Source organism: Ovis canadensis, chromosome 3 (genome assembly GCF_042477335.2).
Source record: "Ovis canadensis isolate MfBH-ARS-UI-01 breed Bighorn chromosome 3, ARS-UI_OviCan_v2, whole genome shotgun sequence".
In the NCBI taxonomy this organism is placed as follows: Eukaryota; Metazoa; Chordata; class Mammalia; order Artiodactyla; family Bovidae; genus Ovis; species Ovis canadensis.
The window spans coordinates 62,850,357-62,867,072 of record NC_091247.1 but is presented as its reverse complement, the minus strand read 5'-3'; the positions used below and the strand labels follow the sequence as shown (position 1 = coordinate 62,867,072).

Genomic DNA, 16,716 nt, shown 5'->3' with positions numbered 1-16,716 from the left:
CTAGTCAAGGCTATGGTTTTTCCAGTAGTGATGTATGGATGTGAGAGTTGGACTGTGAAGGCTGAGCACCGAAGAATTGATGCATTTGAACTGTGGTGTTGGAGAAGACTCTTGAGGGTCCCTTGGACTGCAAGGAGATCCAACCAGTCCATTCTGAAGGAGATCAACCCTGGGATTTCTTTGGAAGGAATGATGCTAAAGCTTAAACTCCAGTACTTTGGACATCTCATGTGAAGAGTTGACTCATTGGAAAAGACTCTGATGCTGGGAGAGATTGGGGGCAGGAGGAGAAGGGGACAACCCAGGATGAGATGGCTGGATAGCATCACAGACTCGATGGACGTGAGTCTGAGTGAACTCCAGGAGTTGGTGATGGACAGGGAGGCCTGGCGTGCTGCGATTCATGGGGTCGCAAAGAGTCGGACACAAGTGAGCGACTGACCTGAACTGAACTGAACAACTATTATCTGAAAATGAAATAAACAATTTCATTTACTATAGCATCAAAAAGAATTAGAAAAAGTTGAGAATAAACTTAAGGAGGTAAAAGATCTCTCAGTTAAGGTGCTGATGAAAGAAACTGGAGAAGACATGAACAAACGGAAAGGTATCCCATGTTCATGGAATGGAAGAATGAATACTGTTAAAAGGTCCATAATACCCAAAAAGAAAGTGAGGTGGCTCAGTCGTGTCCGATTCTTTGCGACCCAATGGACTGTAGCCTACCAGGCTCCTCTGTCCATGGGATTTTCCAGGCAATAGTACTGGAGTGGATTGCCATTTCCTTCTCCAGGGGATCTTCCCGACCTAGAGATCGAACCAGGGTCTCCCACATTGCAGAGAGATGCTTAACATCTGAGCCACCAGGGAACTCAAATACCCAAAGCCATCTATGAATTCATACAATACCTATTATGCTTGCAATGGCATTTTTTACTAGAGGAAAACAAAATCCTAAACATATAGGGAACTATGAAAGACACTGAATAGACAAAGCAATCCTGCAAAAGAAGTGAGAGGCATCAGACTTCCTGATTTAAGGTTATATTAAAAAAGCTATTGTAATCAAAACAGTATAGTCCTTGCATAGAAATGGACACACAGACTAATGGAACAGAATTGAAAACCCATAAGTAAACCCATGTATATACAGCAACTAATATTTGACAAGGCAACCAAAATTAATCAATGCAGAAATCATAATATCTTCAATAAATGGTGCTTGGAAAATTGGATATTTACATATTGAAGCTGAAATTCCAATACTTTGGCCACCTGATGTGAAGAGCTGACTCATCTGAAAAGACCCTGATGCTGGGAAACATTGAGGGCAGGAAGAAAAGGGGACCACAGGAGATGGTTGGATGGCATCACCAACTTGATGGACATGGGTTTGGGTGGACTCCGGAGTTGGTGACGGACAGGGAGGCCTGGCGTGCTGCGGTTCGTGGGGTCACGAAGAGTCGGACACAACTGAGCAACTGAACTGAACTGAACATATAAAAAAATAAAACTAGACCCCTGTATTTGACCACTCACAAAAATTAAAGTGCAATGAAGACTTAAATGTAAGACTGGAAACCTTAAAACTCCTAAAAGAAAATATAGGAAAAATGCTTCTTTACATGGCTTTTGGAAATTATTTTTTGAATAGGACTTCTAAAACTCAAGCAAGAAAATAAAAAATAAACAACTGAGACAACATCAAACTTAAAAATGTATACAGAACAAAAGAAATGATCAACAAAATGAAAAAAAAAGCCTATACAATGGGAAAAAATATTGGCAAACCACATGTCTGATAACAGGTTAATGTTACATATTTATATATATATATATATAAATGCAGTGCTATGCTTACGATGAACACCCCGGGTCAGATGTACAAATATGCTACTAGAGAAGAGTGGAGAAATAGCCCAGAGGAATAAAGAGGCTTAAGCAAAGCAAAAACAAAGCCCAGTTGTGGATGTGTCTGGTGGTGGAAGTCAAGTATGATGCTGTAAACAATAATATTGCATAGGAACCTGGAATGTTAGGTCCATGAATCAAGGTAAACGTTAAGAAGGAGGTAGATGACGCCTTAGTTGAAATGCACTGGGTTGAGGGCCAGAACAGGGATTTGATGAACCAGCTTTGTACTTATATACGTAACCAAATTTTCAGGCTTGTTGCTAGTTAACTCCACAATTCTCGCACAGTTGGGAAAGTTCTATAAAGCAGCTTGCTTTGAAGAGTGGCCTGGCAGCGGGTAGCAAGCTGAATTCCATCATTAACCCACTAGTAACATTATGTGGAATTGTCTTAAAAAACCAACAAGTGAGTCCATTTTTAAACACCTGTATTTTTTAATTCTATTTTTTAATAGAATTACAGGGCATTGTAGTATGGTAGTTCAGAGAAAGAATTGTGGTGATCAGCATCAACAAAATGCCATCGGTAAACTCATAAGGGATTTAAACCTGACTTAAGCTGATCACCTTTGGAGAAGGAAATAGCAACCCACTCCAGTATTCTTGCCTGGAAAATCCCATGGACAGAGGAACCTTGAGGGCTGCAGTCCACGGGGTCGCAAGAGTCACACGACTGAGTGACTTTGACTACTATACTAGTATTAAGCAAAATAAGACTGTAAGCCAAAGATTGTTTTAAGAAACCAAAATGCATATTACATATTGATAAAAACTCATCAATTAGATAAAATTTATATACAAAATGACAGACGCCCCCAAATATATGAAGCAAACATTGACAGAATCAAAGAGTAAAGTAGATAGCTCTATAAGAATTGTTAGAAACTTCAATATTCCACTCTCGAAAAATGGATAAAACCTTTAGACAGAAGATCAATGAGGAAACAGAAGACTTCAACAACACTATAAACAAACTAGACCTAACAGACATATAAAACTCTCCACCCAACAACAGTAAAATATGTTTCTCAAGTGCACAAGGCATGTTGTCCAGACCATATGTTAGGCCACAGAACAATTTTTAGTACCTTTTAAAAGACTACATGCAGGGCCTCCATGGTGGCTTAGTGGTGAAGAATCTGCCTGCCAATTCAGGAGACACAGGTTCAGTCCCTGATCTGGGAAGATCCCACATGCTGCAGAGCAACTATACCCATGCACCACTACTGAACCTGTGCTCTAGAGCCCAGGAGGCACAACATACTCCTTAGAGCCCGTGCTCTACAACATGATAAGCCACCACAATAGAAGCCTGCACACTGCAACTAGAAAGTAGCCCTCACTCACTGCAACTACAGAAAAAGCTTGTGCAGCAACAAAGATCCACCATAGACAAAAGTTAAATAAATAAAATTATTTTGTAAAATGTGACTGTTTATTCTATTTTATAAAAAGACTGAAATCACACTACGTATCTTCTCTGACCACAATGGAATGAAGAAATCAATAACAAAAGAAGTGGAAACTTCACTTGTGGCATATTAAATGTGGCAATTAACATTCTTTAACAACCAATAGATCAAAGAAAGTATAAGGGAAATTTCAAAATATGATCCAGCAATTATACTCCAAGACATGTATATACCTGGAGTATATGTTTTTAAAATATTAAAAAAGAACAAATACTGTATAATTCCAATTATAGAATCAGAATAGGTAAATTCATAAAGTGAGTAGATTAGAACTTACCAGGAGCTGACACAGAGAGGAACTGGGAGTTATTATTACTAGTTACAGTTCCTTTCTAGAGTGATGAAAAAGTTTTGAAGATAATGGTGATGGCCGCACAATATGAAAGTAATTAATGCCACTAAAGTTGCATATACAAAAATGGCTAAAATGATAAATTTTGTTATAATCATTTTTAATATCAATTTTTATTATGATAAAATATATATATGTATTACAATAAAAATTCATTAAGATCTGCTTTCTCTGGGGGGGAATTCAAAAGAATTTTAAAGAAATTTTATAGAGTAAAAAACATGACTGGCTATATTGTCATAAGCACATGTACTTATGAGTCAATCATAGATTTGCACAGCTTTAGTCTTGAAATGTACCATTCATCTGCCCTTCTACCAACGCTGAAATGTTATTTATCAAGGTAAAAGATGAACAAACTTTAATGGTTCTCTTCTGACAAGAGAAGAAAATGTAGGACATAGACTGTTAAAATTTTACTTTGAGAGGCTATCTCAGCAAGTAATCTAAATAAGTGAATGATGGTATATACGTTGCTTTCTGAAAATAAGTGGCTGTGTAACTTTTAGTGAAAGCAAGATAGCACTGAATGTTGAGAACCTCAAGGACCAATATCTGAAAATTTCTTCAGAAGAAATCTATTACTGGGGAAAGTGGCTAAATAGGTTAATTTGTCAAACAAATTATTCAAATAACCACCACAGTATACCACAGGGAAAAGAAAACCTACAAGGAAGGAGAAAACAGGACAAGACACAAATAGTAGAAAATGTCGAGAAACATATGGATGAAATATAAAACCACAAGGAGAACAGGACAAGAAACAAGCAGAACAAAATTTTAAAAGCTGAAAAAACATGAATGGACTGGCAGACTTAAGAAAGGCAAATCAAGCCAGCAGTGGAGAAAGATGAGAACCAATCCAGTTAATCTCAATTGTTAGTCTGCACATCAGCAACTATGGGGTCAAGGACAGTGGCTAAACTAGTGAGAACCTGATGAAACTATCTGAAGTTTCAAACAGAATATCCTTTTCCCAACTCCCCACAATTGCTTGTCTGGCCCTCCTCTACATCGGTTAAAGAGATTTCTCTAGAGAAGCTAGAACAGTTTTCTGGACTGCAGGCACTTGTGTGGCGGGGAGAGGATGGACAGGATGGCCATAAAAATATAGCATGCCAGAAATCTCATTCTTTTTCTTCAATATGGGTAAGGGTAGAAAGACCCTTAGCCTCCAGGAAGGAGAGTGGAAACCTTTACTTTGGAGACTGACCAAAGCAAGATACTCATGTGGGGTATCTTTTTGTAAATTCTCACGGAAGCTGAAGCAACTATGATCCAAAGAACTTCATTATGCTCTCCCTGAAGCCTTCATGTAATAATGACAATGTTGGGACTTCCCTAGTGGTCCAGTGGTTAAGAACCCACCTTCCAATGCAGGGGACACTGGATCAAACCAGGGTTCAATCCCTGGTTGGGGAACCAAGATCCCACATGCCAAAGAGCAAGTAAGCCCTCGCGCCACAACTCGAGAGCCCATGCATAGCAACAAGAAAAGTCTGTGCCGCAAGCAGAGAAGCCCTCTCATGCTTTGACACCCAGCACAACAAAAAAAGGCAATCTTGTCCTTTTACACCTGCAAACAGATTTTTCAAAAGTAAATGTACTGTTTAAGAATGTACATTATATAATAAGCTAAAAGAAATGCAAGGGAATGATTAACACAAAGTTGGGATACTGCCTACATGTAGGAGAGGGGACAGATGCAATCACAGACACACAAGAGTCTTCTTAGATTCTACTAAATGCTCTATTTCCTAACCTCCTTCGATATTACAAATGTTCTACTTCTTAATCTGGTGATGGGTATATGAATGCTCATTTTATTATTACTCTTTCAATCATACACTTTTTTGTATTTATAATTTATTTCACAACTTCAAAAAATCATCCCACCGACTTCCTTGTTCAGATCCTAAGCTCAATGAAGAGCATTCCAGTAATGGTTTTATGCTCTAATAGCTTTGCTTTCATTAAAAAAATGGACATCAGACCACTTGGCACGCACATTTTTCTTTTTAAAACAATAAATGGGTGTGATGACTTTTTAAATAGAATTCATAAAATAACGCTTAATTGATTTAATGACTATGTCTTTATATATGAGATTACATTGGTTTCTAAATAAATCCTCTGAGAGTCAGTATATCCTCTGCCAGTAACCAAACCCATTCTCAGATCAGGAATTTTTTGATGCTTCAATTTCATTCCATATTGCAGCTTCGATCTTTGACGTGTCATATTCCCTCATCATATCAAACTCAAGCCATGGCTGACTCCACTTCTGGGCTTCTTTCATTTGCTCTTCGGTTAAACAAAGGTCAAATCTGATCCCTTTAACATTAAATTTTGGACGTTCCCAGCGTTTGGACCAGGGTTTTGGCTTCATTTTTACTTTTAGCTAAGGAAAATATACGAAAAGGAACAAATTAGGCTGATAATTGCCAAGAAAAGCTCTTCTTGAACTTCCAGTTCCCAATGTACAACTTATACCTGATTAACAGGAACTTCTTGGTTAGGTTCTTGTGCTACTGGCTTCATGTTCATATCAAAAGTGCTGTATTCAGGAAGGGCATCTCGCAAGTATAGCAAACTATCGTCGAGCCGTTTCTCTAATTTGACAACTTGGATCTCCTGGATTCGAGGATTATAAAGTTCAAAGCAAATCTCAACACCTAAAAAGAGAAAACATATTCTTACAATCTAAATTCAGATTCCTGCATACACCTCATACTACAATATAGACTATTTCATGAAGGAATTAGCTCAGGGTTTTTACATGTAGGAAATGTGATATAAATTTGTAACCTTTAAAATGAATATTATTGAAAGAAATAGAAATAAATCCACTAGATTAAAAAAATAAGAAAACCTGAGTTAGAATGATAAAGTCTAAAGAAAAATGTCTTCTATAAATATAATGAGCCATTTATCTCTTTGATTTTACCAGTATTAGTTGGAAGTCTGAATAAATTCTTCACTCATATTCTTGTTTATTTCCCAATTACTTTAATAAAACTGGATCTTCTACATTTAAAGCAACAGAATTAATGATTCAAAAGAGTAAGCATAATTTTTAAGTTCTAATTTTGATTCAGAATTCCTCGTAAGATGGCCTAGGTTTGTAAATATTCTGTGCCCTCTATAGGAGGAATAGCTTTGAGTGTTTCCAAGATGCTGATCTAAAAGGTTAATATATATAATCTGTATCAGGAACATTTAAAGGGAAGTGTATTCTGACCCAAGAGAAATATAGATAGTAAAACATAGGATCAACATTAACATCTAGTGTTAATATCAGGATTTAATCAAGTTTCACTCTACATCTATTCTGTTATAGGCACTGATTTAGGAGCTGTGCCTACAGCAAAATCAAAATGGGTAAAACCCTTCTCTTCTCATAAAGCTTATGTTCTAATTCAGTTCAGTCACTCAGTCGTGTCCGACTCTTTGCGACCACATGAACCGCAGCACGCCAGGCCTCCCTATCCATCACCAACTGCCGGAGTCTACCCAAACCCATGTCCATTGAGTTGGTAGATGACAACAATAAAGAGATGGCAAACAATAAATTAAAAAAAACAGCAAGGTAATTTCACATAGTAAAGACAACACAGGGTGATTACATTGTGACTGAGAGAGGAGCAACTTTATTTATCCTGAACCATGCAGCTTGTGGGATCTTAGTTCCCAAACCAGGGATTGACAGCAAAGCATCAAGTACCAACCCCTGGACCACCAGGGAATTCCCAGGAGCAACTTTAAACAGTATCGTCAGGAAAAGCTTTTTTGAAAAGATAGCATTTCAGCTGATACTACAAAGGGCCAAGAATGCTCCAGGCAGAAAGAACAGCAAATACAAAGGCTCTGGGGTCTTAACAAACCTACCATGTTGGAAAAGCCAGAAAAAGGTCCATTTGGCTCAAGTATAGTAACTTGGTGCATCAGGAAGGTAAGCCAAGGATACTGCACAGCTGCAGGCAGGAGATGATGGTGGCAAGGACAAGAGTGGTAGCAATGGAGGTGGAGACACAGACAAAGCTGGGATAAAGTTTCCGGAGATTAAGCCATGAAAACTTGCTGACTGGATGTGTGAAAATGAACAACTAAAAAAGCTCCTAAGTTTTGGGTTTAAGTAAATGGGTATGGAGTAATACAACTTATGGAAATAGAAAAAAACAAAAAAACAAACCTGTGAAAAGAACACATTATGAAGGAAATGGAGTTCTGTTTTGAACTTGCTTTAACAAGATACCCAAATGGAGACGTCAAACAGGTAACTGCATGTGAGTGTCTGGAATAAGGAAAGGGTCAGTCATCAACATAAATCTGGGAATTAATACCACATGAATGGTATTTAAAGCCAAGGGACTAGGAAGAATCATCAAAGTAGGAAGTATCAATGTGGAAGGTACAAGCAAGTCACAGTCAAAATGTTGATAGTAGAAAATGGCAAGACAGAGCTAATACTTTTGAGAATTCTGTGTCAGGTACTTCACATACAACATGAAAATCAACTGACCACAACCCAGGGAGGTAGATCTGATGGACAGAGTGCCTGAAGAACTACGGATGGAGGTAGTGACCAAAAATATCCCAGAGAAATAAAAAAGACAAAATGGTTGTCTGAGTAGGCCTTACAAATATTTGAGAAAAGAAGAGAAGCAAAAGGCAAAACAGAAAGGAAACTCAATGCAGAGTTCCACAGAATAGCAAGGAGAGATAAGAAAGCCTTCTTAAGCAAACAACGCAAAGAAACGGCGAAAACAATAGGATGGGAAGGACTAGGGTGCCGGGGAAATATTCCATACAAAAACGGGCACAATAAAGAACAGAAATGGCAAGGACCATAAAAGAAGCAGAAGCGATTAAGAGGTGGCAAGAATACACAGAATTAACTGTACAAAAAGATTTTCATGACCCAGATAACCATGATGGTGTGGTCACTCACCTTGAGCCTGACATCCTGGAGTGTGAAGCCAAGTGGGCCTTAGGAAGCATTATGATGAACAAAGCTAGTGGAGGTGATGGAACTCCAGATGAGCTATTGCAATCTTAAGAGATGATGCTGTTAAAGTGCTGCATTCAATATGTCAGCAAATTTGGAAAACTCAGCAATGGATACAGAACTGGAAAAAGTCAATTTTCATTCCAATTCCAAAGGCAGTGCCAAAGGTTGTTTAAACTACTGTACAACTGTGCTCATTTCACATGCTAGCAAGGTAATGCTCAAAATCTTTCAAGCTAGGCTTCAACAGTACCTGAACCAAGAACCTCTAGATGTACAAGCTGGATTTTAAAAAGGCAGAGGAACCAGAGATCAAATTGCCAACATCCACTGAATCATAGAAAAAAGCAAGAGAATTCCAGGAAAACATCTACTTCTGCTTCACTGACTATGCTAAAGCCTTTGATTGTGTGGGTCAAAATAAATTGGAAAATTCTGAAAGAGATGGGAATACCAGATCACCTGACCTGCCTCTTGAGAAACCTGTATGCAGGTTAAGAAGTAATAGTTAGAACCAGATATAGAACAATGAACTGGTTCCAAATTGGGAAAGGAGTATGTCAAGGCTGTATATTGTTATCCTGCTTATTTAACTTATATGAAGAGTACATCATGTGAAATGCCAGGCTGGATGAAACACAAGCTGGAATCAAGACTACTGGAAGAAATATCAACAACCTCAGATATACAGATGACACCATCCTCATGGCAGAAAGTGAAGAGCCTCTTGAAAATGAAAGAGGAGAGTGAAATAGCTGACTTCAAACTCATCATTTGGGACTTCCCTGGTGGCCCAGGAGAGCTTCCCACGTGGCTCAGTGGTAAATAATCTGCTTGCAATGCAAGAGACCCAGGTTTGATCCCTGGGTCAGGAAGATCCCTTGGATGGGGGTATAGCAACCCACTCCAGTATTCTTGCCTGGAGAATCCCATGGACAGAGGACCTAACAGGCTACAGTTCATAGGGTTGCAAAGACAGGACTGAAGCTACTCAGCATGCATGCCTGGTGGTCCAGTGGCTAAGACTCTGAACTCCCAAAGAAGGGGGTCCCAGTTTGATCCCTGGTCAGGGAGCTAGATTCCACATGCCACAACTAAGACCCAGTGTAGCCAAATAAATAAAATAAATTGGAAACAAACAAGCAAACATACCTCAACATTCAAACAATTAAGATCATGGTGACCAGTCTCATCACTTCATGATAAATAGATGGGGAAAAAATGGAAACAGTGGCAGATTTTATTTTCTTGGGCTCCAAAATCACTGTGGACAGTGACTGCAGTCATGAAGTTAGATGCTTGCTCCTTGGAAGGAAAGCTATGACAAATCTAGAAAGCCTATTAAAAAGCAGAGATAGCACTTTGCTGACAAAGGTCCATATAGTAAAAGGTATGGTTTTTCCAGTAGTCATGTACGGATGTGTGAGTTGGACCATGAAGAAGGCTGAGTGCTGAAGAATTGATGCTTTCAGACTGTGGTGCTGGAGAAGACTCTTGAAAGTCCCTTGGATAGCAAGGAGATCAAACCAGTCAATCCTAAAGGAAATCAACCCTGTATATTCATTGGAAGGACTGATGGTGAATCTGAAGCTCCGATATTTTGGCCACCTGATGGGAAGAGCCGACTCACTGAAAAAGACCCTGGTGCTGGGAAAGAATGAGGGCAGAAGCGGGTGCCAGGACAGATGGTTGGATGGCATCACTGACTCATGGACATGAGTTTGAGTAAATTCCCAGAGATAGTGAGGGACAGGGAAGCCTGGCATGCCGCAGTCCATGGGGTTGCAAAGAGGCAGACATGACTTAGTGACTGAACAACAAACTACTGGGAGATAGAAACTATTATCACAATTTTACAAAAAAAAAAAAAAAAAAAATCTACTGAGGTCTATCACACCTTTGCTTGTGTCTTTCTATGATAACATTTCTCCAAGTACACAACGTGATTAGAGTCACAAGTTTCTATGATCATTTCTGCTGAGGTCCTACATGCACAGCACCATAGGATAAGGGAGACAAACCATTTTCACATGTTCAATTTCTTTCAATATAGTACTTCCCTGCTAGGGACCATGAAGCATACAACTTTAAGTATGAAAAGTTTACTGTTCTTACCATTTTTTTTTTGCCTTTTATTTCTTTAAAAAAAACTTTTTTAGTTTTATTCATGTTTATTTTATTGAAGTTTAGTTGCTATACAACATTATGGAAGTTATATGTGTATAATAAAGTCATTCACAACTTTTAAAAGTTATACTCCATTTGTAGTTACTGTACAGTGTTGCTGTTGTTGCTCAGTTGCTAAGTCGTGTCTAACTCTTTGCAGCCCCATGGACTGGAGCATGCCAGGCTTCCCTGTCCTTCACTGTTTCCCAGAGTTTGCTCAAACCAGCACAATATTAACCATATTTCCCATGTTGTACAACATATCTTGTAGCTTATTTTATACATAGTAGTTTGTACTTCTTAAATCTGCCATCCCTATATTGCCCCTCCCCTTTTTCTCTACCCACTAGCTACCACTGGTTTGTTCTCTGTATCTTGAGTTTGCTTCTTTTTTGTTATATTCACTAGCTGTAGTTTTTAGATTTCACATAGAAATGATAACTTGTCCTTCTCTATCTGACTTATTTCACTTAGTGAAATAGGACTTCCCTGATGGTTCAGACAATAAAGAATCTGCCTGCAAGGCAGGAAACCCGGGTTCAATTCCTGGGTTGGGAAGATTCTTTGGAGGAGGAAATGGCAACCCACTTCAGTATTTTGGCCTGGAGAATTCCATGGACAGAGGAGCCTGGAGGGCTGAAGTCCAGGGGGTCACAAAGAGTCAGACAAGACTGAGGGATTAACACTTTCACACTTTCAATACTCTCCAAGTCCATCCATGTTCCTGCCATTTTGATTCATAATTTTTCTAGAATTTTACCACATATTCCCCTATCTTATTGGCATAGCAAAAACAATTTTGCCTTTAAAAAAATTCCTCCAGTTCTTATTAATTGTGGTGACTGTTGTAATATAAAGCAAAATGGGGGCCATTCATTTCAGGGGAAAGGAACTTATAAGGACATTATTATGTTTGTCTTAATGTTTTCAAGGGTTATTTGGTCCCAAAAATAAATGTCCCTGCACTGTTTTATAGTCACTTGTCTCATCTTTTGATGTTGCTATGATCTGGAAAGTCCACTTCTAATGGCTGTTGTCTCTGTAACAAAAGAAGCCTTTGGAAGCAACCTCAGTTCTCATGTTTTTAGGCCACAGGCTCCATGTCATCCCTCAGAGTTCTCTTTCACTTTCAGGTTCCAGATGTCTTATTCCAGAATGAAGAAAATGGAAAAGACTCCTGAGATAACATTTTCCAGAAAATGAAAATAATGAAATGAAACCTACCTTGTCCTTCAATAGTATTCCTAAGGATAAAAGTACCTCCAAGTCCTTTTCCCGATCTCTGGATGCAAATCCCCAGAAACTGGCTGGTTTTTCCATTGGCATATGGGTCAGCAGTAGTAACACGAAGAATGCTTCCTACAAATTCAAAGGAGAAGTGAACTTTTACATGAGATGCAGAGTCGAACAACAGCATTTCCACATAACTCCAAAACTTCCAAAATGTATTAATATAATATTAGAAATAAGTACCTCATATGGGCAAAACTTGTTTGAAAAACAATTTCATGCATCATGAAAACTAACCCTACTACCACTAAAGATAAAAGCATACAGCTCTTACTGACCAACGTAGAACTCTGGAATGTGGAGTATTTTTCTCCTTTCTAACATATCTTTTCTTTCTATTTGAAATTTCAGAGGATTTGTTCTTCCCCTTGGAGGAATGAATTCAGGACTCAAGAACCTATGAAAAATATAAAGTAAAATAAATTAAAAGCAAACTTCAAGACCATTAAAGCAGAAACCATTGTTTTACCAAAAATAGTGAAAGATTAGGATGCCGACATGTTTTATTCTTTCTTCTCTAAATAAGAAGAGTCCATCTATTTCTATAATTGTTGTCAATTCTCATAAAAATAGCTAACAATTCCTGGGTACTCACCAAGCATTGTGTTAAGCTTTATTAAACATGATTTTGGTGTCATCATCTCCTTTTCACAGATGAAGAAAATGAAGCTTGGAGACAGTAAATAACAGATTTATTATTACATTAGCTATAAATAGATCATTAAATGTAGGCATGTCTGTCAGATTCCAAAGTCTGTAACCCACAGGCTTTCACGTTACAGTAAATTATGTTGGAAAAGATATAAACATAAATCATCAACTGCAAACTAACTTTAAAAATAATCTCCCTATTCTCAAACTGATTTTAAACTAATTATAAAATATTTAATTTATAGAAGAGTATAAATGACATTATAACGAGCATACCTATCCCCGTCACCCATCTCAAGAAATAAATTATCAATACAGTTGAAGCTCCAGTGTACCCCTCCCTACCCCCACAGTTAATTTTGTTGTTGTTGTGTGTTAGTTGCTAAGTTGTGTCTAACTCTTCAGTGACCCCATGGACTGTAGCCCACCAGACTCCTCTGTCCATGGGATTTCCCAGGCAAGAATACTGGAGTGGGTTGCCATTTCCTTCTCCAGGGGATCTTCCCAACTGAGGTACTGAACCCAGATCTTCTGCCATTTCCTTCTCCAGTGGATCTTCCTGACCCAGGGATCAAAACTGTGTCTCCTGCATCGGCAGGTGGATTCTTTACCACTGAGCCACCAGGGAAGCTCCACAGTTAATTACTATGGGATAATTAATTTGGTGATGATTATTCCTATGAATTTCTTCCTTTTCCTCAATTTCCTACTTTAAAATGCTTCAAACTTACCAAAAAAATGAAATAGTAATACAATGAACACTCATATATACTTCACGTAATTTCACCAATTACCAACATTTTGCCAGATTTGCTTTATATATAATTTTGTCCTGAACCATTTGAAAATGTCAAATAGTAAGGCATTTCATCCTTCAATACTTTAGAAGGCTTCCACTAAGATAAGAATTTTTTTACATTTATCACAATACCTTTATGACACCTAAGAACTTCAGCATTAATTCAATAGTATAATCTAACATGGTTCATATTTAAATGTGCCTAATTGGTCCTGAAAAAGGTCTTTTATAGCTTCTGTTGCCCATTTCAAAATATAATCAAGCTTCACACATTATAACTGGTTTTTATTGTCTTAAACTAGTACTCTTCCCATATCTGCAATTTGTAATGATTTTTTTCCTTTGAAGAGTCAAAGCCTATTGTATTATAGACCACTGCTGGATTCTGGATTTGTTTATTGTTTCCACATGCCTAGACTGAGGTTACACATTTTGGTAAAAATATTACCAAGGTGATGATGTGATCTTATTCTGTCACATTGAGAGACACAAAATGTCAGCTTGTACCACTATTTGGAAAACCAGATTTGATTGCTCTGTGAAAACCAAGAATTTGCCCTGTACATTTTTTAAACTTTACATATGTATGAATGTATGGGCAATATAAAAATGCTACATTACTTGTCAATTCTTCTGCAGATTGCTTTTTTACACATCGTATTTGTGAAGTTCATCCATGTTAACTCTAGTTTATTTATGTTCCATTGCTGTATAATAGTGCATTATGTGAATGTATTTGGCCATTCACCTCCTGAAGGATATCTAGGCTACTTCTAAAATTTTATTACAAACATTACTTCTGTGTTCATTTTTGTACATGTCTGCTTGTACATATTACATGTCTCTCAGTACATCTTACTTTCCTTAAATTGTATACTATCTAGGTGGAAAGGTACAACCTCAAATTTACTAAATCTTGTCAAATTATTTATCAAAGTAGTTATTCCCATTTAACTGAATTATATTAAGTGTTGCCATTTAAGAGAAATATTCCTTTTCCACCTTAAAAAAAAGTACAGAGAAATATTTTCTGAGTCTCTTGGTTCCATAAATTCAAGTTTATTTCAACTTACAATCACAGGATATTTAAAATGTTAAACACAAATACACACACAGAGATAATCCAATCAACAATATAGAACTCTTTCATATAGCCTGTGGGTGTTGGTCGCTCAGTCCTGTCTGACTTTTTGCGACCCCATACCATGCTCCTCTGTCCATGGAATTCTCCAGGCAAGAATACTGGAGTGGGTTGCCATTTCCTTCTTCAGGGAATCTTTCCAACCAAGGTATTGAACCCAGATTTCTGCATTGCAGGCAGATGCTTTACCATCTGAGCTACTAGGGAAGCCCCTCATATAGCTTAAATCACACCAATTTTCCCCCCTAATATTTGCTTTTTAATAAGGTTGTTACACAAGTTTACAGAAACTGTTTCTGCAAATCCTAGATCATCTAAATTTACATGCACTCCAAAGTTACCACTGTACACTTCAGTAAACCAGGTTTTTAGAAAATATTTACTTTTAATTGTTTGATATTCTTGCCTAGAGAATCCCAGGGATGGGGGAGCCTGGTGGGCTGCCCTCTATGGGGTCACACGGAGTCGGACAGGACTGAAGCGACTTAGCAGCAGCAGCAGCAGCAGCTGGGTCTTAATCGCTGCAGGCAGGATCTTCCATCTTGCAGCCTGTGAATCTTTAGTTGCCACATGTGGGATCTAGTTTCCCCACCAGGGATCCGAACCAGGCCCTCTACATTGGGAGCACCCAGTCTTAGCCATTGGACCACCAGGGAAGTCCCTTAACCAGGATTTTAAGCACACTGTTTTAAAGAGCAAATTTCAGGCACAAATTAGCGGAAATTTCTCCCACTGTATCGCTTTTGCAGGGACACTAAAATACGATTAGTTGGGAAACTACAACAGGCTGTTTGGGCCAATCTATTTCCACTTAGGGAAGTAAGATCCGTTCCTTAACATCAACAGGAAAAATACGACGTATTTCACAGAAAAATTCTTGGTACAGGCCAAAGAGCTTCCAGTCTGGGGAATCTCTACTTGAAGTTCTGATCTAGTATGACTGCAGAAAGTGCTGGCTTGGGAGAGGCAGGAAGACAAACCTGAGCTCGGTGTGCTTCCCAGATTCATGAATTCTGCACACAAGCTCTTATACTGGGAGTTCCAGATCCTAGGATAAGACCCGCTTCAGACTTCGGAACCAACTATAGGTTTGAGAACGCACAGACCCCAAAACGCAAGAATCGCTTCCAGGTCTGGTGGCCTCACCTGCTTTCCCGGCGCTGGGGGCCGCGCTTGTCCACTATAACCGGTTTCGGCGGTGGCTGGAACACGCTAGGCTCAGAAGGTCCAGTGATCTGCCGCCGGCCCGGCCCCGCCAGGACCCCTGCAGGCACACCACAGAGGTCAAAACTGCTTCCCGCAGCCCAGAGCCCCTGAAACCTCGCACTCTCCCCCAACTCCCGGTCCCACGAGAGGTTCCTCTCAGGTAGCCCGTGACTTCAGACTCGCCTCTCCCCTAGCCTGACCCGAAGCTCCTTCTGCCCCCGGCTAGCAAGCTCCGCTGCACTTACGGCTGGCGACAGAGGTTGACACAGGGAGTAGAGCCCTGCCGGATCGAAAGCTCGGGCCCAAACCCTTTGCAGCCTGGCAGCCCCTTGCGATGGAGGCCGCCATGCTTGCGCTCTCTGTTGAGACTACAACTCCCAGTGATCAGTGCGACAAGGAAGCGGCCGCCTACGGTCAGATGGCAGCTTCTAAGAGACAAAATAGTCAAGTCTTTCTCTACCCTCCCCGAGCCCCACTACTCACAAGGGCCTGACGATCTCAGGGAAAGTGCCCTGTATTTCTCTGCAAGGAGATCCAACCAGTCCATACTAAAGGAAATCAGTCCTGAATATTCATTGGAAGGACTTATGTTGAATCTGAGACTCCAATACTTTGGCCACATGATGCTAAGAGCTGACTCATTTGAAAAGACCCTGATGCTGGGAAAGATTGAAGGCGGAAGGAGAAGGGGACGACAGAGGATGAGTTGGTTGGAAGG

At 39.2% G+C, this 16,716-nt stretch overlaps 1 protein-coding gene across 1 annotated transcript; it reads right to left on the bottom strand.

Moving 5' to 3' along the window:
• Window positions 1-5,540: 5,540 nt before the first annotated feature.
• Window positions 5,541-16,428, bottom strand: MRPL19 (mitochondrial ribosomal protein L19). Its single transcript, XM_069583235.1, has 6 exons — window positions 16,244-16,428; window positions 15,939-16,056; window positions 12,480-12,598; window positions 12,136-12,270; window positions 6,231-6,412; window positions 5,541-6,138 (listed from the first exon to the last, which is right to left on the bottom strand). Exons 1-6 carry the CDS (start codon window positions 16,344-16,346, stop codon window positions 5,917-5,919), a joined length of 879 nt encoding a protein of 292 aa, XP_069439336.1. The 5' UTR covers window positions 16,347-16,428; the 3' UTR covers window positions 5,541-5,916.
• Window positions 16,429-16,716: the final 288 nt, after the last annotated feature.